This window comes from Sorex araneus, chromosome 3 (genome assembly GCF_027595985.1).
Source record: "Sorex araneus isolate mSorAra2 chromosome 3, mSorAra2.pri, whole genome shotgun sequence".
NCBI lineage: Eukaryota > Metazoa > Chordata > Mammalia > Eulipotyphla > Soricidae > Sorex > Sorex araneus.
Window position 1 is genome coordinate 206,150,281 of NC_073304.1, and position 25,900 is coordinate 206,176,180.

A 25,900-nucleotide genomic window follows, 5' to 3' on the forward strand; every position below is an offset into this window, starting at 1 on the left:
GGTGATGGGGGAGCAGGTCTCCTTCCTCCATTCCGATCTGTTTGCTGACACTTGCCATGGCAGACGCACAACTGGGTGGTTATGCTAGGATCAGCCTGGCAGTAGGTTTTGAGGCAGAAATTTGCTCAGCCAGGCCTGATCCGAAACCCTCACCTTCTTTCACTGCAGGTGGCAACAACCCCATCCTCGACCACCTCATGGTGGGGTAGAGGGTGGGGTAGAGGTGTGCAAGTGATGAGTTGGGGGGTGGTCAGCCCAGGTGGATGTGGTCAGGCAGGCCTGCACTGAGGGGTTGGGGCTGCGGGTTCAAGACCTGACAAGTCTGGGTCAGAGGGGAGGGCAGGGCAGCAGGCCTGGCCGAGCAGAGCAAGCAGCCGGTTGAGAGACAGGGACAGAGTCCCTTCTGCTGGTTTTGTCTCTGAAGAAAATGGGGGGCTTGAGCGGAAACAGAAAGAGCTAAGGGATGCGTGAAGCTGAGGCGCCACATTAGCGGCATTGTCTGGGATGCTCAGTGTCAGTGGTGCATTTTCTCTCCCTCCTGGGAAGACCCAGGATTGGGGTGTGGGGGCAGAGGCCCTCCCCTGGACAGGCTCCAGAAGGACTCTCAGGCTGCAGGTCCAGGGCTGGCTGAGGGGAGGCCGACAAGCCTGGGCTGCCAGGAGCCGGTGAATCAGATCACAGTTTCGGAGTCTGTAGGTGAGGAGGAGCAGAAGGACCCCCCAGGGACATGAGAAGCAGCTGTGCAGCAGGGGTAGCCAGGAGATGAGCTAGAGAACCGGGTTCCAGGCCCCAGGCCATGAGCCCGGGACAGTCAGACTCATCAGCAGAATGCTCCTGGTCTTCCCCTGTTCAATGGGGGCCAGGAGGCAGCTAGGTGCCCCTTGTCTGTGCCTGAGGGGAGTGAGCTGGGCTGCAGGCCCCTGGGACTGGCCCTCCCAGTACTCAGGCCCTGAGAAGCCGCTTCCTGCTTTCGTTCAGCGCCCCCTGCTGGAGAGCTGCGAATCCATCCAGGGCAGTGCAGTGCCTGAGTCCCCTCCTGCCCCCCACCCCTAACTGTGGCCTCCAAGAAGAGGGGTGAGTGAATGTGGAGGAAATCTCTGTGGTGTGTCCCTTTAAAGAGCTGTCAGCTTTATTGTTTTTCTAATACCATCAGCCCCTTCTCTCTTTGACTTCTCTTGCGAGAAATAGCAGATATTTTAAGAGGTAAATGGGCACCTTCAGTGAGAGCAAGGATGAGCTTTCCTTGTTTCAATGGGGAACCTGTGGTAGTTAGGCACTCCGTACCTTCCAGATGGCAGTATGAGAATAGCAGAGGAATTTGGGATTGGTGTATATATTTAAAATTTCCTTTTTTCCCCAATTTGGGGGGGAGGGCTCTTATTAAGGTGCAAGCTTTGTCTTTGGAAAGCAAGTCTCCAGGGCAGTGCTCTGGCTTGGACAGTAGACTGTGGGCACGATGGTAGATTTTACTTGATCTTGCTCCTTATGTACAAAAGTACTGCCCAGTAAACGAAGCATGGCCAGCCTCTGCAGAAGTCTTATCTGGTGAGGTCGCTCTTGTTCTACATGTTCCAGGAAAGTGTGTTGAGGAGGTATGGGGAGAGCGTGTGAGGGGGCCCAGATGTGAGGAGGACGTTTGTGAGTCAGAAGTGTGGGTTTTGGTAAAGGGTTTGGTAAGCAGTCAGGTGAGGAGACAAGTCTATTATGCAGGATGTTAAGGGCTTGGTGTGTAGAACATAACTGAAATGTCATCCAGTGGGGGGTGAGTGTCAGAGCTTCTTGAGTTCATAAGGCCACGACTGCCAGCTGTGATGCCTGCTTCTCTCAAGCTGTGGGTCCACTGTAGGGAGCCATCTTACAGAGCTTGGCTCTTATCGTCTAGTCAAGCGGAGGCTGCTTGGGATTCCTGTGATCTTATCATTTCACCACTTGTCTCACTAGCCAACGGCCATGCCTGATCAACATTTTACTATTGTTCCTGTGGGGGTCCAAGCATGCATACCACCCCCTCCCACCAAGAGGTATAAGTATTGTAACTGCTGTGAATAAACTCTCTCTCTCTCTCTCTCTCTCTCTCTCTCTCTCTCTCTCTCATCCTCCTCCTCCTCCTTCTGGCTCTGCGTCTCTTCGTTTGGTTGCGTCCCCTCCTTAGCCCCACGAAGGGTTCTCCCTGCGGGACAGGAAGATGCCCGCAGGGGGGACCCCACAGTCCACGGCTTCCCTGACCTCAACTGCAATAGTGGGTGACCTTGGCAGAATGCCCTGACCCCGTGCCAGGCTGTCTTCACCGGGGCACCTCAGAGGGGGGTGGGTTGAATTTCCCTCCCTGCCCCAAGCAGAACCCTGGCAGCTGAAAACCTCCAGAACCCAACCACCACGATGCCCAAGGCCACCCTCCACATGCTCCAACGAACCTCACCTAAACCGGGATGAACCTCACCAGAGAGCAGACCGGCAGGAAAACCCAGATATGCGGGAACCCATGACAAGATCTCCAAGCCACTTGGATCAGGACTGGGGCTCCTCCCCCCAGGCCCGAAGTTTTCCAGAAGCTTGGCAGTCACACCCACAAACTGCTCCTGGTGCCATGTAATCTCATCAATGGCCAAGACCCAGAGACTATAAACTAAAGCTCCCAGAAGAGAATGACACAGAATTTCCTGAACATTATATTCTATCCATAACAAGCAATACAAAACAAATCATCTAGCTTTGCCTTTTTGGCAGGTTTGAGTGGTGGTGAGACTGGTGTCAAAATATCAAATATAACCAAAGTAGAGAGAGAGTATGGGGAGAATTGTCTGCCACACAAGCAGGGGAAGGGCTGGAATGAAGGTGTGTGTGGGGGGAAAACTGGGGATTTTGGTGGTGGAAAGTGTGCACTGGTGAAGGGAAGGGTGTTTGATGATTATATGACTGAAGCTCAAACATGAAAGCTTTGTAGCTGTATCTCACGGTGAATCAAAAAATAGGGGGTAGAATAATAATAAAATAAAGTTAACATTCAGAATAGAATTTTAAAAAAAAGGAATGTGGAGTTCATGCCCAATTCAATCTGCTTAATCAATGGCTGAATAAATAGCAGTACTCCTACATTATTAAAAAAAAAAATAGTGGGTGACCTAAAAAGCTCAGCCCGAGAAGGAGAAGCAAATGAGAACAGAATTGTTTTAAGGTTCAAATGGAATGACTGGAAAATTTTCTTTTGTTTTTGAGTATGCAGGATTAGGCAAGGAATGGAAGAAAACTCGAGGTTATAAAAAGGAATGTGTGGGGAGAATAGAAAGATAACCACTTTCTTTCTAGGATAAGAGAGAGTGACATAATGCTATGTTAATCCCTCCCTTCATATATATATGAAATTATTCTAATTGAGTTTTTTTAAAATAATTGAGGCAACACATTTTCCAATACTGTTGGGGTTGTTTGACCATTTCAGAGCTGCTACACCAAACCCTGCCTCAGTGCTTCACGATCCCTCCACCATTATCCCAAGGCCTCTTCCCCCTTTTCCCTTCCCCAGTAAGAGGGTCAAAGGCAGTTTGGGTTGGAGTGCAGAAGGCGGGGGTTGGAGTGCAGGAGTCCGTGAGCAGTGGGGATCCCTGGGTGTAGGGGAATGATGACTTACTTACTATTGTGCAAGACTAGGGCAAGTTGAAAAGAACCTAAAGGTGTTTTAACAGCAGAATGGGTAAATTGAAAGGGGAGAAATGATGGAGCAGACACTTGGGGTCCCCAGAATGAGTGGGGGGCTGGAGGGCTCCAGGCATGCTGGAGATGTCTCCACAGACACTTCCAGGCCCTAGGAAGCACGAAGCTTGGAAGGGTGAGATATTAAAGGAGGATTCCCTTGCACGTTTCTGGCCAGAAAGGATCAACCTCAGAAAGGACTAACCAGGGGCGGCTGGGCGGGCCAAGCTTCCCCATAAACACAGTGTCCTAGGGAGGTTGCAGGCCTGCATCCTACCCCGGACCCACATCTCAGTGATGAATTAGCCAGGCTAGGGTCTCTGTGGATGTATCTTATCTCTCATCTCCCACGTTTTGGGCTTCTTATTTTTAAAATGATCTTCTTTCTCATTTAATTTAAACACCACGGTTTAAAGAGATTTGTTACAGGCATGCAATATCCCAACACCAATTCCTCCACCACAGTCACCTTCCCTCCACCATTGTCCCTATCTTCCCAACCACCCCACAAGTCTGCCCCCATAGCAGGTCCACAATAATTTATTTTGAAGATTAAATGGTTCATTCAAAAATATCTCCATAGAAGAAAATTTGTGAAAATTGTTGTATGACACTATGGGGACATTAAGTCCTTGTCTGAAGGTTTCCTTCGCTATTGTTGCAAGTTAAACCTCTGTGTTAATGTTAGGGGAGATCAGTTGGCTTCTGTGTTACATTCCCGTCCAATACGGTGCGTTATTACTGGGATGTCAGTTTTTTAGAATTTGGAGATGTGTGTCCAGAAAATCTGCTCCAGAAAATCCAGAATATATAATGGCACCATCTGGCATGGTGGCAGCTTGAGGGTATGGAAGCAGTGGTCAGGCCTTTGTTTGGGCAAAAACTTTCCTGCCCCACTCAGAGATCTCCCTGGAGGTCTCAGCTGGAAAGGTATGTGTGTTCACAAAAGAAGGCCGGTGGGGCTCTATCTCTCCCGCAGCCAGCATTCGCAGCCCGAGTTCGGTAGTCTCATGCCACTTCCCCCACCCCCGAGAGGCCGATGGAGATGTGCAGGTGAAGGAAGGATTGAGTGCCAGGCTGGTGGTGTCAATTGCAGTTTTTTCCAATCTCTGTTCCCATTCTGCTTCTCTCTTGGCCCCCCCGCCCCGTATGTCCCTCCGACTTCTGTCTCTTCCCCCTCACTTCTACAGTCTTAGTTTATATAGCAATCACATAGGGTGGTAACACAAAGGTGGGTCGGAACATTAATACATCAACAAAGAGGTAAGACCATTGCTCAAGGAGATTAACAAAATCTCATCTAAGGAGATTACTAAGAGATCCATTCAAGGGTGGGATCCAAACAAGGGTGTGTTGCTTTCTCCTTTCCTCAGCTAGTAATCCATTTACATAGTTGTAGTAAATCTACTTCTAATATTTCTAGCAATGTCATTCTGTAGGAGCACAGTAAGATATAAAGTTTGGTTCTTCCTGAGGACATTCACTATATATTCCAGACCACAGTCCTCAGGTTAATCTTTCTAACCCCAGCAGGGTCCTAATCTCGTCATTACCTTTGAATCATGACAGCATTGTCCATGATCATGCCCTCAACTTATAGTTGAGTATTGTGGTGCTTGGGCCTGGCCCCTTTTGATGCCAGGGTAGCTCACAGTTTGCCCTGGGTCCGTTCTGTCCCTCGTCCGGGACCCTGCTTTTGGGGTGCTAGGAACTAAGGGCAACTGAGTCGAGAAAGCAGATGCCCAGGAGTAAATATTATTGGAGTCAATCAACTGCCAAGTTACAAAGCATAATATTAACTGTCTTCCTGTGTCCATACAGAGGGGACATTGCTTTAAGGTAAACTATGCAAAAGACACTAACTTACAGTACAAGTTCAGAGTCCTTAGAAGGATCTGATCTTACAAGATAACAGAATCTGATTAGGGAAAAGGTAATTAACTGGTTGGGAAGGAGGGTGCAGAGAAGAGTTTACAGATAAACAGAGGAAGTGAGTGTCTCTGGAAATGTCTCCAGGAGTGTCTAAACTTAAGCTCCCTGTGGCAAGGGAGGAAGGACAAGTCAATGTTATTTTAAAATATTTAGAGCTACACTCCAATAGGTATGGAGATGTTTTTGAGGCAAATTGTTGTCTTTTGAGATGTCTTTGTGAGTCTCTGCAGCCAGGCTGGTAGATGAGCTCACATGGTGCGGTGGGGGGTGGGGGGCATGGGCATGGCTGCTGGGGCTTCTGGGAGGTGGGGGGAGGTTGCTCATATACTCTGAAAAGGCCTGGAGTTTTCAGCCACAAAGACCTGTCTACCTCAAGTTTTTGGCCAGATTTTGGGTTTCTGTAGCAAATGATGGAATGGATGAGATTGCCATGATTGACAGATCAGATATGAGATTGGACAGGCAAATAATAAGAATAGCATGGAGACTGTGAGTTATAAAATTAAGCTTCTTTCTTCTCTAGCCATCAAAGGGCACGAGGAAAAATAGGAAATTCTCTAGCCCATAGGGAAAGGAGAAGTAGTTTTATAGCCCCAGAGAGCTTTACAGATTAACTACCATAAAACAACAACAACAATAAAAATTATTAAAAAGAGACTTAATTTCTTCAGGCAAAGTTTTTACCTGTGGCAGGCAGAAAGTTGGGCCAGACATGTAGCCCATCAGCAATAGCATTAGAAGCTGTGAGCACTGAACTTTGCATTATCAGTAAAGGGAAATTTATTGGCTGCTTTAATCCTACACTTCTCTAGGAGCCTCTTTTTTTTTTATTATTATTCTTTAATTAGTGAGTCACCATGAGGGTACATATACAGATTTACACATTTTCGAGCTTGTTTTTCCCTCATACAATGTTCGCAAACACATCCCTCCATCAGTGCCATTCTCCACCACCAATAAACCCAGTATCCCTCTTATCCCCAAATCCCATCTCCCCCCCACCGCACCGTGCCTCTGTGGCAGGGTATTCCCTTTTGATCTCTCTCTCTCCAATTGGGTGCTGTAGTTTGCAATAGGGGTATTGAGTGGCCATTGTGTTCAGTCTATACTCTACTTTCAGCACGCATCTCCCTTCCCTCGGGGGATCTCCAACCACATTTTACTTGGTGTTCCCTTCTCTCTATGAACTGCCTTTTTCCCCAGCATGTGAGACCAGCTTCCAAGCCATGGAGCCAATCTCCTGGTACTTATTTCTACTATTCTTGGATATTAGTCTTCTACTCTGTTATTTCACTTAGCATGATACTTTCCATGTTGATCCACTTATATGCAAAGTTCATGACTTCATTTTTTCTAACAGCTGCATAGTATTCCACTGTATAGATGTACCAGAGTTTCTTTAACCAGTTTTCTGTTCTCGGGCACTCGGATTTTTTCCAGATTCTGGCTATTATAAACAGTGCTGTGATGAACATATAAGTGCAGATGTTATTTCTACTATACTTTTTTGCTTCTCCGGGGTATATTCCCAGTAGTGGTATTGCTGGGTCAAATGGGAGCTCAATTTCTAATTTTTTGAGAAGCGTCCATATTGTTTTCCAAAAGGGCTGAACCAGTCGGCATTCCCACCAGCAGTGTAGAGGAATCTCTAGGAACCTCTTTCAAGATGTGTCTTAATCCTGGAAACTCCGGCTGAGACAGGAATAAGAGCAGAAAACATATAAGAGCAGAAAACATACTTGATGTTATTTCTGTGTTTGCTGGCTGAAGGCCCCAGGACTTCAGTTCTACTCCCTGTACCATGCACGGCTCTGTGAGCACCACCAGGTGGAAGCCCAAAGCCTCCCTTTCCTTCCTGAAATAGGGGTTTCCTCAGCACAATTGTTTTCACCTGAGAATACGTTATGCATTTCATTCTTGTAACAATACAATGAGCATTTCTTTTCCTGAAACCATTGAAATACTGCCATTATTTCAGTCCTGTAATTTTGGAGGCTGGTCCTTTGGGTTAGGTTTTATTTTCTTATAGTGTGTGCAAAACATTCAAACCATATAATAACGGGTTCGCCATCTCAGTGGGAGGCAATGGATTCATCTGTTGTGACCTTCATGAAGGCAAAATCATGAAACTGGATTAGGTCTTTGTCCTCTGCCTCCTGGTCCATGAAAAGTGGACTTGGTCTCTCATCCCACAAATGATAGCTGTAGGGTGGCTCTCACACACCATTCCCAGGTTCTACTAGATGGAGATTGTGTCTTCCAAGTGGAAGTTTAATCAACTAATGCTCTTAGGCTTTCTACAGACACCAGAAACTCAATTTTTTTTTTGGGGGGGGAGTGTACACCTGGCGATACTCGGGTTACTCTTGGCTCTACACTCAGGAATAAGGCCGTGCTCAGGGGACTATAGGGGTTACTGGGGATGGAACCTAGGTCCGCCGCATGCAGGTTTTGGAACTAGTTAATAAAACAGTAAAAATAGGATTATTTCAGCAAGATCAAGGTTCCCATTTGACTGACTTAGAAAAAGACCCCTCCCTGATGAAGACCAAATTCCAAACAGGGTCTGAAGGCAGAAGGGACTCTATTTGCTGTACTATTGCTCTGGATCAAATTATTTTTTTGAACTTAATATGAACACCATAAATTTTAATGAGAAGTGGCACTTGTTCCTGTATCAGGTGCATGCTTCTATGCCTCCTCTGCTTTCGTTTTTGCTTCCGAATGCTTATGGTCTGGTAAATGGAAGTGAATGTAAACTTTAATGGTTTTAGGCAGGGCAGCAAAGAACTTGCCTTCCATGTCTGGGTTTGTCCTGACATTGTGAAGAGAGAGGGATAGAGGCAGAAACAGAGCATTAGAGTCAGTCTTCAAGAGTGGGCTGGGAAGAGTGGGCAGGTCATTCAAGTCATTAAACTGGATTCAAACTTGTCCAAGTCAGGTGAAGTCAAAGGAGAAACCAAGAAGACTGTGGTATATACGCACAGTGGAATACTTTGCAGCTCTAGGAAAGAATAAAATCATGCAATTTGCCGCATCATGGATGGAACTAGAGGATATCATCGTGAGTGGTCAGTCATAAGGAAAGGGATAGATGCAGAATAAGCTCTGTCATGTGTGGGAATTAAAGATACACAGAAAGGGAGCATCAAAGGGCCAAAGGCAACAACACATTGAGAGAATTGACCCAGCAATAGAGGGAGGGGCTTGGGGTGGAGGGGTCTTGGGATCCTTGGGAGTGGGAGGGGCTACCAGTTGCTGGGTGTGGTGTTGAAATTATGTGCATGAAAAAACAGTATTCATAGCATTGTAAACCGCAAAATCTCAATAAAAATATTTTTTCTTTTAAAATACCAGGTTGCTATCTGTTATACTCACTGCACCCATATGGTGAATCTGCTCCAAGCTCAGATGTTCTTGAATAGATTCACAATGTAATTATAAATGCTAGTTTTTAAAAGTATTTTACCACTTTAGAGATTTTTCTTTGAAAAAAAATTGAATATGAGCTTTTTTGGTGGTAACTGCAGAGAATAAACAATAAACGTATGTGTGTGTGTGTGTGTGTGTGTGTGTGTGTGTGTGTGTGTGTGTGTGTGGTGGGGGGGGAGAAAACACTAGAAAGCCCTAGAAATATCTGGTTTGGGAGTTTTTGAAACTAGTTATTGAGACAGAGTAAAGAAAGGATTATTTCAGACAAGATCAAGGTTCTCGTTTGACTGACTTAGAATGAGACCCTCCCTGATGAAGACCAAGTTCCAAACAGGGTCTGACGGCAAGGAGGGGCTTTAGAGGGGTGGGGCTTGTGGGACCAGAGTGCCCCTCCCTACGCCCAGGAGGGGTACAAAAGGCCCTTCTCAGCTCTCCCAGAGCTAGAGTTGAGAGGAGAGCAGAGAGGAGAAAGGAGAGCAGAGTAGAGAGAAGAGTAAAGCAGGGAAAGGAGAGCAGTCAAGGCAGAGCTCAGAAGACAGCCGACCCGGCAGGATGCGGCTGTGGGCAGCTCAGCCCCCTCCGTCTCGGAATACCTTGGCAGAACTGAGGCTGCTCCTGGCCCTGGCAGGGGTCCTGGCCACGTTGATCCTGGCCCAGCCTTGTGAGGGCAGTGCCCCAGGTACTCTAGCAAGGAGGGTGGTGTGGGACGGGAGTGGGTGTTGGCTCTGGGAAGCTGCGCTGGGGGTTGACAGTCTCCCTGGGCTGTGATGACCCCCTTTCCCTCGGAACAGCAGCTCCCAGGAAACTGGCACCTTCAGTCCTTGGCACCTACATCGCAGAGGCTGAGCTGCTGCTGGAAGCCTCCTATGACGGGACGCAGACGAGGTGAGACTGGGACCTGCCTGGGTTGGGGAGTGGATGGAGTGCTCATACCCGCACCCTGTCCCAGGCACCCTGGGCTGGGGCCTCTGTGGAAGAGCACCTTGTCTGTCGGCTGCGTCCTGACTGCCCCTGGCTGGGTGGGGGCTTGGGGTGTGCTTCTGGCTCCAGCCCTCACTCTCTTTTCCATGCAGCACCAAACAGGAGCATCCCAACAGCTCAACTGGACCGGCAGAAGGACCGGCAGAAGGACCGGCAGAAGGACCGGCAGAAGGACCGGCAGAAGGACCGGCAGAAGGACCGGCAGAAGGACCGGCAGAAGGACCGGCAGAAGGACCCGAAGATGAAGACCACCAACTGAGGGTGTTATTACCTGCCCCTGGCACAGTCCTTAGGGCCACCATCTATCTGCGTGTGGCCTTGGGGCTGCCACAGGGAAAGGGCCTGGCACAGGAGTCTGACTCCATCCGCATCACTGGTCAGTGTTCCCCACGGAGCCCCAGGCTTGCCAACACCTGGGCTGGAGGAAGCCGGGTGGGAGGCTGGGACATACCTTGGGGATGGCACGGAACACTCAAGTAGGGCTTGGGACCCCAAACTCAGGCCTGGCACCCTGTCCTCCCATAGGGGTCCTGACGAAGCCCCAGCTGCCTCCGCCGTCCCCGAACAATGGCTGTGCAGATCAGGACGAGGCGCAGGACCAGGTGGAAGACCAGGACGGACAATGCAGTGACCAGTACCGGACCATCAATGGGAGATGCAACAACAAGTGGGTGCCCAGGGCTGTAGTTGAGCTGGGGCCCCCTTCCACGAGTCCCGTCCCGACCCTCCCGCTGATGCTATTCATCTGCCCCTGCAGGAGGAGACCATGGCTGGGGGCCTCCAACCATGCCTTGGCCCGCTGGCTGCCAGCCGAATATGAGGACGGGCGGGCGTTGCCCTTGGGCTGGACTCCGGGCAAGAAGCACAACGGTTTCGTCCTCCCTCTGGTGAGTGGGTTCTGGGGGTGTCCAGGAACAAGGGCTGCCAGAGAGTGGATGTCTTCTACATGGGGACGGGACCCCAATGAGAAAGGGCTGGGACAGGGGCAGGGAGCCGGAGGCCCACTCTGACTCATCTTTCCCGTCAGGTCCGGGACGTCTCCAACAGGATCGTGCGCTTCCCCAGCTCAAGGCTGACCTCTGACCCAGGCCGGTCGCTCATGTTCCCCCACTGGGGCCAGTTCCTGCTCCACGACTTGGCCTTCTCCCCCAAGTCTCCTCCCGGAGCAAACTACATGCCCAACCATGATCTGTCTGTGTCCACCTCTTTGTTGGGAGAGGACAGTGTGGTAGGAGCCGATTGCCGCAGGACCTGTGCCCGGATACCCCCCTGCTTCCCCATCGAGGTACCCACCGGTGTCCCAGCCTTCCAGGGATGGAGAGCTGGAGGGCAGCGGGGACAAGTCACCCAAGAGCTCTGTGCTAGGTGCCCCGCCTGAGGCTAGGGACGAGGGGCAGGGCCTGGAGGGCCGAGTATGTTTGGGGAGCTGCGCCTTGAGTGGGGTCTGCAGAGAACAGAAGTCCCTTCTGCCCCTGTAGCCCCTGCTCAACCCCCCACACTATGATTTCCTAGGGAGACCTCACTGCAGGGCTTGGGGGCTTGGTCACTCCTTGGTTGGTTCCCCTCTGGCCACCTCATCTATTCCTGGCCCTTCAGGGTGCAGAGCCCCCGGTCTCCCTCTGTCTCTTAGCTCAAGTGCAGCCAGTGGCACTTCCGAGCTTACTGACCTTCTCCCATGGGCATCTGTGCCCTGAGCACTGGTTGTCTGAGCTTCAGGGAGTGTAGAGCAACTGGCACAGAGAGGCCAGAAGGAATTTCCAAGGCACAGTCTCAAGGTCAGGAGGAGAGGCAAAGGCCCCCCCACTCTTCTTCTCTGAGCCCCCACTCACAAAGAAGGTTGGAAGAGACACGTATCTGCAGGGTCCTCGTGCCAGGCGCGAGGGTGTTCAGGCTGCCCTGCTTATAGTTTAGGTGTTTGGAGTGAGTGACGGGAGGGCTCCCCGGAGAAGGAAGGTTTAGACTTTGGGGAGGAGCAAGGGCTGTGAGTTTGCCTGGGTGCCAGGGACTCTTCTCCCACCTAGATCCCGCCCGATGACCCGCGCATCACGACCCCCGGGGACTGCCTGCCCTTCTTCCGCTCGCTGCCCTGGCACCCAGTAAACGGCAACCGGGTCCGGGAGCAGACGAACCAGCGCAGCTCCTTCCTGGACGCCAGCACAGTGTACGGCAGCGAGGCCAGCTTGGCGGAGCGGCTGCGCAACCTCACGGATGAGCACGGGCTGCTGGCCGTCAACCAAGTGTTCCGCGATGAGGGCCGCGCACTGCTGCCCTTCGACTACGTGCTGGGCGACCCCTGCGTGCTCAGCAACCGCACTGCGCGCATCCCCTGCTTCCTGGCAGGTGAGACCAGGAAAGGGGCAGGGGCCGGGGCGGGTGGGGTAGGGCCTCGCTACAGAGCCCATCGGAGCCTAGGAGTTGTGTGCTGGGCACGGGATGGGCACAGATGGGCGACAGGAAGGGCTGCTCAGCGAGGCTGGTGTGACCCGAGATGACCCCCGGCTCTCTCCTGGCTACGTGCCTGTGCGGGACGGCCTCCCTGCAAGGACGCGTCAGAGGGCTGCCCCAGTTCTGATCCAAAGTCCACCTATTGTTCCTGGCCGGGCTCTGTGCGCCTCTGCAGGCTTGGCTAGGGCCACAGAGGGCTTCCCGCCGCCGGGCCCCGGAGCCTGGCCTCCAGGGACTGGCAGGGACTGTGCCTCCCGCTGGACTCAGGGACCCTCCCGGGGTTGGATGCCCGCCTACACTTGCTGCTGGGACAAGTCACACTGAGGAGGAGGATGGTTCTCGGTTGTCAGATAGTTTCAGGGGCATCTCCCAACCTTGGAGCCGCTGTGGCAGGGAGAGGTGACTGGCACGCTCATTTTCCAGGGGCCAAATGAGGCCCAGGTCAGAGCCAGTGGGGCCGGAGCCCAGAGAGTCAGAGGCGGTGCCCAGGGGTTGGTGTGGTCACTGAGGGCCCAGCTGACCTGCTCTGTCGTGGGCTGCCTGTGCAGGGTGGCTCCCGCTGGCCTCAGGCTGGTTTCTCCTCGTGATCCTGGCACATCAGCTGCCCTGGAGTATGGGGCAGGAGGGCCGCGGCAAAGAGGGAGTGATTGGAGCCCAGGAGCCACAGGGGAGGCCTGTGCTTGTCCGGGGACTCCTGGGAGTGCCTGGCCAAAGCAGAGGGCTGTGCCCGCCTTGCACCTGCCTCTTCTCCCGACTCAGCGGAGCATCTGATGGCTCTGGGCAGAGACAGGCTGTGGCCAGTACCGGTTCCCGGGCATCTGGGCCTCAGAATGCCCGCACCCACCTCCACTCCATGGGTCAGGCGGTCCTCAGCGTCCAGGAACAGGACAGGGTCTTCTTGTCTGACAGTGTCTGAGCTTTGCCAGCCAGCTCAGCCAACCTGTCCTCGCCTCTGTCCCCCTGAGCCGGGGGCATCTCCACACTCAACCTGAATGATGGCTGGGGGCCTGAGCCTGCCCAGCAGCAGGAGGGCCTTTCTGCATGTGGGACTCTGAACGGGACTTTGCAGGTGACCCCCGAGCCAGTGACACCCCCGAGATGGCGGCCCTGCACACCCTGTTCCTGAGAGAACACAACCGGCTGGCCACGGAGCTGAGGCGCCTGAACCCCGGCTGGAGCGGGGAGCAGCTGTACCAAGAGGCGCGCAAGATCGTGGGTGCCACAGTCCAGGTGGGGGCAGCAGCGAGTCCGGGACGGGAGAACGGCACAGGGGACGCGACTGCCTCCTGCTGGACACACGCTGGGGGTGCTGATCAGCCCACTGGGGAGGGGTCCCCGTGGCTTGGAGGAACCGTGGATATGAGGAGGAGGGAGACAGTCCAGTGGCTCTCCCCAGGGCAAGGCTCTGTCCACGGTTATGGGGGTGTCGTGCTGGGGGTGCTGGGGCGGGGATCAGACGGGGCTCCTGCCTCCTCTCCAGATCATCACGTACCGAGACTTCCTGCCGCTGCTTCTGGGCTCTCTTCATGCCGCTCGCACCCTGGGGCCCTACCAGGGCTACTGCCCCAGCGAGGACCCACGGGTGGCCAACGTCTTCACCCTGACCTCGAGCTTCAGCCACATGATGCTGCAGCCCTTCGTGATGCGCCTGGACAGCCAGTACCAGGCCTCCGGCCCCGAACCTCGCGTGCCCCTCAGTGCCAACTTCTTTGCCACCTGGCGCGTGGTATACCAAGGTGTGTGGGTCTCCCCAGAGAGGGGTGCAGGGTGATAGTGGGCTGCCTGTCCTCTCCAGGCGGCCCCACTGATGCAGCAGGTCAGTTCTCGGCCTGAAGTAGGAGGTGGCTGACAGACCGGGCGGGGAGCAGAGGCTGAGAGGGCCTGAAAGCAGGTCCTTGCCTCTGCCTAGACATGGGGCAGGTGACCCCTTGTCTGGGGCCCAACCCTTCCTTCACCCAGACCTCCGTGTGCTGCCACTCGCCACGGCAGATGTACGACTGGCTGGTTCAGCTGGGATCGGTCTGGCAGCTGATAAGGCAAGGACACTGCCCAGCCAGGCCCGACCAGAGCCCCATGCCTTGTCCCACTGCAGGTGGCATTGACCCCATCCTCCGCGGCCTCATGGCCACCCCTGCCAAGCTGAACCAGCAGGACTCCATGATGGTTGACGAGCTCCGGGAGCGGCTGTTTGAGCGCCAGAGCAGGATCGGACTGGACCTGGCAGCTCTCAACATGCAGCGTGGCCGGGACCACGGCATCCCGGGTGAGGGACCCCCTCTGCCCAGGCTGCAGGCTCAGGGTGGGGATGAGGGTGGGGTAGAGGAAGGGACTCAGGGAAGAGACCTGGGCACCCCCTTTGTCACTGGCACCTTGGACGGGACGAATGCGCTGGGACTGGGGGTGGTCAGCCCAGGTGGATGCGGTCAGGCAGGCCTACACTGAGGGGCTGGGGCTGCGGGTTCAAGACCTGACAAGTCTGGGTCAGAGGGGAGGGCAGGGCAGCAGGCCTGGCCGAGCAGAGAAAGCAGCAGGTGAGAGACAGGGACAGAGATTCCCTTCTGCTGGTTTTGTCTCTGAAGAAAATAGGGGGCTTGAGAGGAAACAGAAAGAGCTAAGGGATGCGTGAAGCTGAGGCGCCACATTAGCGGCATTGTCTGGGATGCTCAGTGTCAGTGGTGCATTTATCCTCCCTCCTGGGAAGACCCAGGATTGGGGTGTGGGGGGCAGAGGCCCTCCCCTGGACAGGCTCCAGAAGGACTCTCAGGCTGCAGGTCCAGGGCTGGCTGAGGGGAGGCCGACAAGCCTGGGCTGCCGGGAGCCGGTGAATCAGATCAAGGTTTGTGAGACTGTGGGTGAGGAGGGGCAGAAGGACCCCCTCAGGGACATGAGAAGCAGCTGTGCAGCAGGGGTAGCCAGGAGATGAGCTAGAGAACCGGGTTCCAGGCCCCAGGCCACGAGCCCGGGACAGTCAGACTCATCAGCAGAATGATCCTGGTGTTCAGTGGGGGCCAGGGGACAGCTAGGTGCCCCATGTCCGTGGCTGAGGGGGGTGAGCTGGGTGCAGGCCCCTGGGACTGGCCCTCCCAGCACTCAGGCCCTGAGCAGCTGCTTTCACTCTGCCTGCTTTCACTCGGGCTCCCCCTGCTGGGGAGCTGCGAATCCACCCAGGGCAGTGCAGTGCCTGAGTCCCCTCCTGCCCCTACCTATGGCCTCCAAGCTGACCCGTGTGCTGTCCATGGTCCACCTCAGCAGGGCAGCCCCTTGAAACCTGCTGGGTTTTGCTCAGTATCTGTAGAGTCCTTTCAGCACTCTGTGGACCCGAGAGAGGCTGGGAAGAGAGAACCAGTGTTGTGGTCCTACTGTCTCAGTTGCTCTCATGGAGGCACTTGAGCCCATCACAGACCGGGTCAGGACAAGTGTGGGTTCAAGAGGCCCTGAGCAGGGGGCACCGTCCTCACTGAGATGCCCAGGAGCCCGGGCTGTCTCCCACCTTACGTTCTCCGACGGTGGTTTGGTGTCTGGATGGTGCAGGGTCTGGTGCCAGCAGGGATGGGGTTCTGACGCAGGGCCTGACCACAGGCTGTCTGGATGGGCCTCCTGGGAGGGCAGCGGGGGAGACTCTGACAGTGCTCCTGGCCTTTCCTCAGGGTACAACGCCTGGAGGCGCTTCTGCGGCCTTTCCCAGCCCCGCACCCTGGCTCAGCTCAGCCTGGGGCTGAAAAACCCGGTCTTGGCAAAACAGTTCCTGGAGCTGTACGGGACGGCCAACAACATCGACCTGTGGATCGGGGCCGTTGCGGAGCCCGTCTTGCCAGGAGCCCGCGTGGGGCCTCTCCTGGCCTGTCTGCTGGAGAAGCAGTTCCACAGGATCCGCAGTGGGGACAGGTGAGGACCCTGCCCGAGCACCTGACACTAGGTCTTTCCAGCTTCCACTCCCCAGACCCCAGGATCCAGCCCCTGGAGCCTGCACTCGGGAAGGATGCCCTGCTGGGACATGCTGACAGGGCCAGGCTGCCCCGCCCTGCTGAGGGCCTGGAACCAGAGGCAGAGTCAGGCCTCAGAGCCTCCCCATCTCCTCATCCCTGCAGGTTCTGGTGGCAGAAGCCGGGTGTCTTCACGGAGAGCCAGCGGCAGGCCCTGAGCAGCATTTCCCTGTCTTCGGTCCTGTGTGACAACACGGGCATCAGCACCGTGCCCAAGGACCCGTTCAAGGGAGGCAGCTACCCCCAGGACTTTGTGAACTGCACCCACATTCCCAGACTGGACCTGTCTGCCTGGGAGGGCCAGTGAGGCCTCTGTAAGTATGGGGAGGGGGAGGGAGGGAGCGAGGCCTCTGCGGGTATGCGGGCCCTGTGAGTTCTCTGAAGGTAAGGGGGGGGCAGCTGCTAACCCAGTACGCGGTGCTGGGGCAGGGGCTGGGCTAAGACCCACGCTTTGCTCCCCATGCTTCAGGGCCACTGGAGCGCCAACTGACGCCACCTCAGTGCCTTCACCTCTGAGAGAATCTGTGCAGAGACTGATGGAGACACCTTAGGCCGGTCACGGTGGATTCTCCCGGGCCAGCCAGAACTGAGCAGAAAACAGAAGAGAATCTGGATAAAAAGTTTTTTAATGTACAAAAGAACCCCAATAAAAGGTAGCAGACCCCGTGCTCAGAAGGCTGTTCATTTTGCATCCTGCTTTTGGGGGTCATTCCTGCTGGTGCTGGGGAAGGAACTGGTGTTGGCCACATGGAAGGCAAGTGCCTTAGTGAACCGACTCTGGTGGAAAGTGCTGCATCCACCCACAGACAGACGCACCATGAAGGCCACTTTGCACCCACGCCCCTGGGGTGGGGGCTTGCGACTGGGCCGGAATTTGAGCTCTCGGGCCTGTTGCCCCTTGTCCCTGATACTGGGGCTACTGCGTGGGCCAAAACTCAGAAGGGGACCCTGAAATGGCTCTACCCCAGGGTCCGACTTGTTGGTCGGCCCCTGTAGAAACTCCAACATGAGGGGAAGAGGGAGGGTTGCCCGCTGTTTCTACAGGGAGGGAGAAGCCCTCGTGTGAGGCAGAGGAAGGTGTGGATCTTCCAGGGCCGCTGCTCCTCACAGAAGCGATGAAGGAGGAGCACAGGCTCAGGGTGGCTGCCGGGCCTCAGCTTCCAACACGGCCAGGCCTGGGGACTAGGAGACCAGGGTTCCCGAGGGGCTCACTAGGTCCTGGGGGAGGCTCTCTCGGGCCTCCTGCATGCGGCGCCGGGCTCTCTGGAAGGCCTCTGCAGGGAGACAGAGCCGGGTGGTCAGCAGCCCTGGCCGGGAAGGCCGGGAGCACCAGGAGCAAGACCCAGGCAGGCAGAGGAGAAGGACATTAGGGGACCTGGGCAAGAGCAACACCTCCTCCAGGCTGGTGTATCTGTCGGAGTCTGTGTAGGTAAAGATGTGCCTGTTCTTCCTGCCACCCGAGCCCTCCAGCTTCAGGATCTCCTGCCGGTACTGATGATCCAGGGGGCTCTGGCAGGCGCCTTCATTTTGGTACAGATCGACTTCGAACTGAGCTCACAAAGAAACACATCTACTGAGAAACGTCACACTTGTGTTCCCTCACCTGCTCAATGAAGTCTGTCCCGCAGGTATGATATGATTGGACAGGCGGGAAACCAGCTCCCGCTTATCTACACCTGTTTTCCCAGAGTGGCAACACAGCCTAGTCGGGGTACAGGGAGAACAGGGGAGCAGGGCTGCTGAAGATGGGCGTCTGCGGTGTGTTCTCTTCTGGAAGGCTGACGTCTAGGCAAGGTGGGCCAAGGGAACAATCCAAGGAAATCTGGGGCCACAGGTAGCCAAAGGTGGCATGTGACCAAGCCAGGACACAGGCCTGTCTGCGAGCAGAATGCTGGGCGCGTGGGTCGCTAGCTTACATCGCCCACAGTCACACACAAAGGGGGGACTATAAAGTCCTACAGCCTCTTACAGCTCAGTCTGGTAAGATCCATCTCAAGAATCTTCCCCCACCAGGCGCCAGGTGCAGGGACATACGGCAGACGAGGGACACTTGCTCACCTGGCTGAAGAGCTTCTCCTGCCACCCAATCTCGACCTCCTCCTTTTCATCTTCATCAGGCCGGTGGCCACCTCCAGAGGAAACAAGGAGACAGATGTCTGAGCTAAATCAGCACCGCTCCTTGCTCTGCGTTGCTCACAACCAAAGCCCCCGGTTTCCCACCAAAGCAGCTGGGCACCCGTGAACTACTAAGCACTCCCTCTGCACAAGGCTTAGACGGCCACGGATACGTGCAGAAGCGGAGGTTAGGACCCTAGAAGTGCTCTTCACTACTCGGATCTGATGAAATCAAGTGTTCATGGAAGGTTCTCATGTGCCTCAGCCACAGACCCTGAAGAGCAGTTCCTCCGTCCCAACGGTCTCCACTGATGGAGAAAGGTGCCCTGGCATGGCATGCTTGGTCATTAATGTCCCTGAGTCATATATTTAACTTAAAAAACACTGTGATCATAAGAGAGTTGCAGCCAAAGCAAAGCAGGAAGACAAATAAGCGATTATTTAAAGAAACTGATTGGAATGTACCCCTAGCTGAGTATGCCTTTTCAGAGACAAGTGCTCAAGACAAATGCCCACATTTTTACCTGGCCATTTTCAAGTGCATATAATAAAAGCAGAAACCCCAGAACTAGCAAAGTATCAGGTCTTTTATCCTCACCCTTCAGACTTCCACATAAGGCAATTTTCAGGCACACAGATTTTGTGAACATCCCACTTTTTCAAACAGACCCCAACTTAACAGCCCCTTTTTTTTCTTTTTTCTTTTTCCAATAAAGCAGCATTATTTATACAAGTAAAAAGGTGAAAAAACCACAAATGTACATTCAGAAATGATGAATGATAACTAAAATGTGGTTATATTACAACATAATATTTTCTCTTTTTTCAGTTTTTATTTTATTTTATTTTTAATTTTTTATTAGAGAATCACTGTGATATACAAACTTATGAACTTTTGTGTTTGCATTTCACTCTACAGTGGTCATTTACCCATCCCTCCAACCAGTGCCCATTCACCTCCACCAATGATCCCAGTATCCCTCTCACCACCCCACCCTGCCTCTGCAGCAGGGCATTCCTTTTTGTTCTCACTCCTTTCGGGTATTGTAGTTTGCAATAGAGGTATTGAGTGGCCTTCATGTTCGGTCTATAGTTTACTTTCAGTTCACATCTTCCAACCCAAGTGGGTCCTCCCAACATCCTCTACTTGGTGTTCCCTTCTCTATCTCAGCTGCCTTTTCCCCCCAGCATGTGAGGCCAGTTTCCAAGCTGTGGGGCAGACCTCCTGGTCCTTATCTCTACAACTCTTGGGTGTTAGTCTACCACTCTGTTATTTTATATTCCACAGATGAGTGCTATCTTTCTATGTCTCTCTCTTTCTGACTCATTTCACTTAACATGATACTTTCCATATTGATCCACTTATATGCAAATTTCATGACTTCATCTTTTCTAACAGCCACATAGTATTCCATTGTGTAGATGTACCAAAGTTTCTTTAACCAGTCATCTGTTTTTGGGCACTCTGTTTTTTTCCAGATTTTGGCTATTGTAAACACTGCTGCAATGAACATGCAAATAGATGTCATTTCTACTATACCTTTTTGCCTTTCCAGGATATATTCCCAGGAGTGGTACTGCTGGGTCAAATGGGAGCTCAATTTCTAATTTTTTGAGAATCGTTCATATTGTTTTCCAAAAGAGCTTAACAGCCTCTTTTTAAATGATTTATATTTAGAATGTGAAGCACTTATGCCCTGACCAAAAATATCAATGCCATGGTAGTATTTAGCTATCCAGGGAAATTTCTAAGGATTCTGAAATCACACTGCATAACATTTGAGACTATCCCTTAGTTGTTTACATTCAACAGCTAGCATTTCTCAGTACACTTCTAAAGGAGAGCGGTTGTCATTTCGCTACATTTGACCACAGCTCAGACAGTATCCTGACGGCTGGGATCGCCTCATTTCCACCCACAGCGTCACGTGAGCGGGTCTGGGCGCCAAGCCTGGCTGCCACCCTTCCCACCCACGGCCCCGTGGCCTTTTCTCCCAGTCCAGACCTGGCTCTGCGGGGGTCTGACCAGGTGGGCGCCCGCCAGCCCCTCCCCCACGCCCCAGGGGCCTCATCTCCCCCAGACACCCACTGGCTGTCGCTTGGGGCCACAAGGCGGCCACACCCCTGAGGTCCTTCCCGGCCTGGGCAGCGGGCTGGTCTCGCAGGAAGGCGCTGGCGGTCACTCTCTGCAGGTGGACGCTGTCGGACAGAGGGTCAGGGATGAAGGCGGGGAAGAGGGTGCCGCGAGCACTGGGCTACCGGGGCGCAGAGGCCGAGGGGGAGGCGGCGGGGCGCGGGTGCGGAGGCGGACAGTGACGCTGCGCGGCCGCCCTGAGCGGCGCCCCGGGGGCTGGACGCGGCGCGTGGACAGAGCCGGGGGCGCGGGGGTCGCGGGCGTGAGCGACGCAGGCGCGGGCGCGAACTGGGGGCCGCGGGACACAGGGCCGGGCCGGGGCGCGGGGCTACCGGAGGCGCAGGTTGCGCACAGGGTCCCGGGAGCGGTAAACGGCCTCGCCGGTGTCGGAGCTCCAGGCGGCCGCCGCCATGACGCCGCGCCGCGCCGGCCGCCCCGCCCCCCACTCCCGGGCAACGCGGCCGCGGCCGTGCGCGCCCCCGCACCCCGCTCCCGGCCCCGCGCGCCCCCGCCTCCCCGCGCGCCCCCGCCCCCTCTCCCGGCCCCGCGCGCCCCCGCGCGGAGGGTCACGTGACCTGGCCGCAGTCCGGTTCTAGGCCCGGGCTGGGCCCACCGAGGCATCGCTGCTCACCAGCAGGGCCAGCAAGGCTCGCCTCCACAGAGCTGGGTGCACTTTCCAAAGGGAAGGTGGACAGGAAGGTAGAGTCCTGGGCCCCCTCCAAAGAGATTCAACTCCAGGGTGGTGGGTGCTAGCCCCCTGCAGCCCAGGCTGGCGTTGGCTCCTTTTCCCCTGACCACACTTCCTCCATCACCGCTTCCCAGTTAAGGGCTCTCGGCTGAAGGCCAGTGTTCAAGAGGCAACGGTTGCTGCAGGGGAGAAAAAGTTATCCGGGTGGCAACCAGAGAAGTCTGAGGCTCAGGTCACAATAGCACAAAATCCTGCCCCTGGCAAGTCAGTGGAAAGGAATTTTAGGTAGTGGCCACCTCGGGAGGGAGTCCTGTCTCCAACCATCCAGGATGGCATCAGGGTCAGTGAATTATCCTGGAAGATGCTGTTTTCCTTGAAACACGGTGGAACTACTCTCGTTGCCTAGAAACAGCACGTTAGCCGTCAGCAGTCTTTCCAGGGGATCTTGAGGATTCTTCTCTGAGGACGAGACATTCCTTGGAGGAAAATATTAAGGAGTTCTTGTTTTCTCTCCCCCAAGTCCATCCCTGTCCCACATGGGTACCTGGATCTGGTTCAACACCCCACACGGAGCATGAGAACCTTGCTTGAGATTGAGGGACAGGGCCAAGACCCTGGGGGAGAAAGTGACCATAGGTAACAGATTTGTCAGGACAAAGATGTTGTCGCCATGCTCGCCCCCAGTGAACACTCCTGGGCTCTCTGGCTTGACTGTGGGCTGGCGGCACTCAGGTCATACCATCCCTCCTGGGTCAGGGAAGGTGGCGGCACCTGCTCAGATGGGAGAATATATTCCGAAAGAAAGAAAAAGGATCCTTAGATTGATACTCACTAAACCAGAGAAAGTGAAAACAAGGAAGCTAGTAGTAAAGAAGGAAAAGGTGTTAATAATGAATTCTTCTTTGTCCTGTGTGTCTTAGTTCCAGATTTTTAAAGCTCTCGGATACTGCACTATCTTCCTTAGAAACCAACCCAGTGCCACCAGAAGTCATGCTTCGCTGGCATGTCAAAGGCAGGGCACACCTTGGCTTTAAGTTCCCTTCCTAATCCCTTGGGTATGTCAGTAGTTTCCAGTCTTTGATGGCCAGTTGTCCTCTGAGCTCAGGGATCTCAAGCCCTGGCATCACATACTGTCTCCTGAGCACCACCAGTGCTGGTCCCTAAACATTGAGCCAGAAATAGCCCTTCCAAGGGACAGGGCAAAGATTTTGTGTGGCCCAAAATGCCCTAAAAAGAAGAACATATAGTTTAAAATGTAAAGGATAAAAAATATATTCTGTACCGTTACATTTATTCTCAACTAAAAATGTATGCGAATAGTGTGTTGTAAAATTGATTCTTCCACTCAGCAAGTTGATGCAATATTCCGTGTTGGTTATCATTGTCAACCATCATGGTGGTCCTTCCTGTGTCCTGACAAGGAACCTGCAATCCATCCTGGTCAGTGCTAGGAAGGTCTGTGGTAGAGGGAGCTGCTCACTGCCCCTCACGCCCATCTTTCTCATCACTAAATCAATTCCCTGAGACCATGGCCTTATGATCCAGGCCTGGGTGTCAGAGGGGCTGTTGCTGGAATTCCAAGTGCCCAGCTCTTGGCTCTACATTGTCCAAAGATTCCAGGGAGCAACCTCTTCTTCATCCCCTAAAACTTTTGGAGAATCCAAAAGAATCCAAGTCTTCCTTCCTTCTTTTCTTCCTGTTCTTCTCCAGGGAACTCCCTAAACCCTCATAGCTAGGTTTGTGAGATTTGGTGTTGTTGTTGGTAAATTGTTTGAGGGGGTGGTTCGCTGTTCATTTGCTTGTTTGTTTAAATCAAAGTCTTATTAATCCCCAGGAGGCAAGGAAAACTCAGCCCTTCAAGAGACAAAGCTTTAATTGCTCTCCTGACAGATGGTGGTGGGAAAAGTAATTTAATTCTTTCAACAGAAGAAAATGGAGTTAATATCTCAGTCAGCTGAATCTAGGACATAAACATCTCTGGAATTTTCCCCTCAGTCTTTACCTCCAGGACCACCCATCACTCCCTTGAGCAGGATACCAACAGGCCTTGCCTAGATGATGAAACAGGCTCTCACCTGACCTGTCTCCAATATTGCCCCCTCCAGCTCTCTCCAGAAGGAGACCATGGTGACATTTCTAAGGCAATAATCTGATGAGTCTTCAAATATCTCTAACATATAAGTTACAGGCATGTAATCCAATTTGGGCCAGTGAGGTGCAAGAAACAGCTTGCCAGGATGTATATTTTGTTAATACAGAATAATAGCATCATTGCATTAAGCCTGCACAGTTGACTGAGGGCTGTGCTTTCTCCCAGGTGCCAACGGCCAGGATGTAGCTCACTGCTAGAGGGATCACCCCAGAGTTAAATCCTCGTACTGCAAACTGTCAATAAATTCACTATGACCGATGTCGATGGTAACAGAAAATCATGTACACAGAGTCGTTGACACTTGTTTCAAATGCGGAGTCTAATTGAAAATGGGTGGCTAGTTTGTTTTCACAGAAGGTGGTAGCAGTGATGCTCTGTGACTTCTGCGGCTCCATGTGGAGAGTACACAGCTTCTCCAAAGCTCTCTCTCAGGATGGGTGTGCTTAGATCCCAGACACCATGTTCTGAAAAAACCCAGGCCACATGGAGAGATGGTGAACACCAAGACACTCAGTGATGCCATCTTAAGTGCAGAACTGTGAGACAATGAAAGGGCCAGTGATTTAACTGCTGGCCTTGGGGTCTTCCAGTTGAGGTCTGAGATATGGTTAGGCAGAGACACTGCACTTGGTCAGAATTCCTGGCCCACAGAAATAGCTACTTTATTTCAGGCTTGGATAGAATGATTTTTGCAGTCATAGACAACTCACATTTATCTTAGACCTCAACTCCTACTAATATCCTCATGTTCACACATCCCAGTTACTCTCACCTCTTTTCTCTTTCCTTTGAATAAATACTGAGCTCTCTACTAATTCTTACCTCAGGACCTTTACATTTTCTCTTGCTTCTGTCTGGAATTCTTGCTTTTCACCTAGATCTTTGCCAAAATGGCTTCTTCTCATTATCCATATGTTGGCTTAGACAATCATGTTCCTGACAATGTCGCATAATGCTGCCCAGCCTCCAGGTCACATTCTTCTGGTTTCCTTCATAGTCTTTATCCTATGAATCCATCTCATTTATTCATTGGTTCATTTGCTACTTGTCTGTCTTCTCACTCTACTTCCTTCCTCTTTCTAGTACCCCCCCCCATCTTGTGGTGGGATGAAGAAGGGAAAATGAGGTGTCCCTTCCTCATGAGTCCCTACTGCAGTGCGGCAAGCCTTCTGAATGCCCCGGCTTCCCTGTCAGCTCACTCTTGGCTCTCAGGAGAACTGTGCAGGGGCTCCCTCAGCACTTCCCCTGTTATGGAAGACTGAGATGCAGCCCAGCCTCCTCCACCTCCCTCAGAGGTCACTCAGAGGTCACCCCACAGCCTTGACACTCTACAGAATCAGAGAGAGCACAAGGCACAGCATCTTCCTCCCTCACAGGCCATCTCACATCTCCAATGATAATTACCCCGCCCCCCCCCCACTTTCTCATGGTCCCACTCTCCCTCTCTCTCTGTCCCTCTTGCTTGCTCACTCCCTCAAACACATATACACAGCAGATCTATGATAAACAGAACAATGAGGACAATCTCTTGGCAAGAAATAGCATTTTACTTTCGATATTGTTTAGTGATTCCAAGATTTCCTCTGTGTGGTGTGTGTGTGTGTGTGTGTGTGTGTGTGTGTGTGTGTGTGTGTGTGTGTGTGCGCGCGCGCGCGTCTTTAGGGGCTAGGGAGATAGCTTGGGGTCAGGAACACATGTCTACTGTGCATATCTACCCAAGTTTAAGCCATGACACTACATGACCTTCCAGAAACTGCTGGATATAAATCTGGAGTTCCCTAGGCACTTCCTGGATAGCCCTGGTAAAACCCAGTGTCCCTGAATCTGAGCAGCACTGTGTCTTTTGACCTAACTTTGAATAGTTGCACCCAGTTGACCAGGTATTACTAGGGGAGACCCCAAACTTTCTCAGAAATGCTTGGGAGGGGGTATGGTATTGCCAGCAGGTAAACCTGTATGTGTGGGGCGAGTGTATCAGCAGCTTGATGATGCCTTTAGACTTACAGATACCCCAAATTGCTGCTGTGCCTTTGGCCAAATCCCAACAACTTGGGACCAAGTTTACCATGAATTAAACAGACAAAAGTTAGGTATATGGGAGACACACCCACAAACTACCTCCGGCTCAGCTATATAAGCTCATTTACTGGCCTTATTTCAGAGACCCATAAATCTCAAAAGAGATCAAAGGATGCAGTTAGGGCCTGTAGCGCAGAGGTAGGTGGGAACACAAGACTGAGAACCCCAGGCTCGCTTGGATCAGGACTGGGCCTCCTCCCCCCAGGTCCCCAGTTTTCCAGTAGCTTGGCAGTCTCACCCACAAACTGCCCCTGCTGCCATGTGATCTC

General features: G+C 53.1%; 2 protein-coding genes across 4 annotated transcripts; one reads left to right on the forward strand and one right to left on the reverse strand.

The window, feature by feature from the left end:
* The first annotated feature begins 10,493 nt into the window (after positions 1-10,493).
* LOC129403516 (eosinophil peroxidase-like) lies at positions 10,494-16,770 on the forward strand. Its single transcript, XM_055132230.1, has 9 exons — positions 10,494-10,702; positions 10,793-10,922; positions 11,063-11,320; positions 12,057-12,375; positions 13,550-13,710; positions 13,961-14,216; positions 14,573-14,743; positions 16,128-16,365; positions 16,569-16,770. Exons 1-9 carry the CDS (start codon positions 10,494-10,496, stop codon positions 16,768-16,770), a joined length of 1,944 nt encoding a protein of 647 aa, XP_054988205.1.
* A 301-nt stretch (positions 16,771-17,071) lies between these two features.
* LOC129403569 (tectonic-like complex member MKS1) lies at positions 17,072-21,186 on the reverse strand. Of its 3 annotated transcripts, XM_055132457.1 has the most exons (5): positions 21,045-21,186; positions 20,668-20,777; positions 18,522-18,619; positions 17,839-18,011; positions 17,072-17,737 (listed from the first exon to the last, which is right to left on the reverse strand). In XM_055132457.1, the coding sequence occupies exons 1-5, from the start codon at positions 21,122-21,124 to the stop codon at positions 17,617-17,619; spliced, it is 582 nt and encodes a 193-aa protein (XP_054988432.1). In that variant the 5' UTR covers positions 21,125-21,186; the 3' UTR covers positions 17,072-17,616. The 3 variants fall into 3 exon arrangements, with proteins under 3 accessions (XP_054988432.1, XP_054988431.1, XP_054988430.1); XM_055132456.1 differs by having other exon boundaries at positions 17,072-18,011; positions 18,522-18,592; XM_055132455.1 differs by having other exon boundaries at positions 17,072-18,011.
* Between the last annotated feature and the right edge of the window lie 4,714 nt (positions 21,187-25,900).

Coding starts and splice junctions, on each gene's coding strand:
- LOC129403516 (XM_055132230.1), top strand. CDS start 10,494: ATGGCACGGAACACTCAAGTAGGGCTTGGGACCCCAAACTCAGGCCTG. Junction 13,711..13,960: donor TCGTGGGTGCCACAGTCCAG/GTGGGGGCAGCA, acceptor CCTCCTCTCCAG/ATCATCACGTACCGAGACTT. Junction 16,366..16,568: donor AGGATCCGCAGTGGGGACAG/GTGAGGACCCTG, acceptor TCATCCCTGCAG/GTTCTGGTGGCAGAAGCCGG.
- LOC129403569 (XM_055132455.1), bottom strand. CDS start 21,124: ATGGCGGCGGCCGCCTGGAGCTCCGACACCGGCGAGGCCGTTTACCGC. Junction 18,620..20,667: donor GTGGCCCCAAGCGACAGCCA/GTGGGTGTCTGG, acceptor GATTTAGCTCAG/ACATCTGTCTCCTTGTTTCC. Junction 18,012..18,521: donor AGGAGAAGCTCTTCAGCCAG/GTGAGCAAGTGT, acceptor TTGTGAGCTCAG/TTCGAAGTCGATCTGTACCA.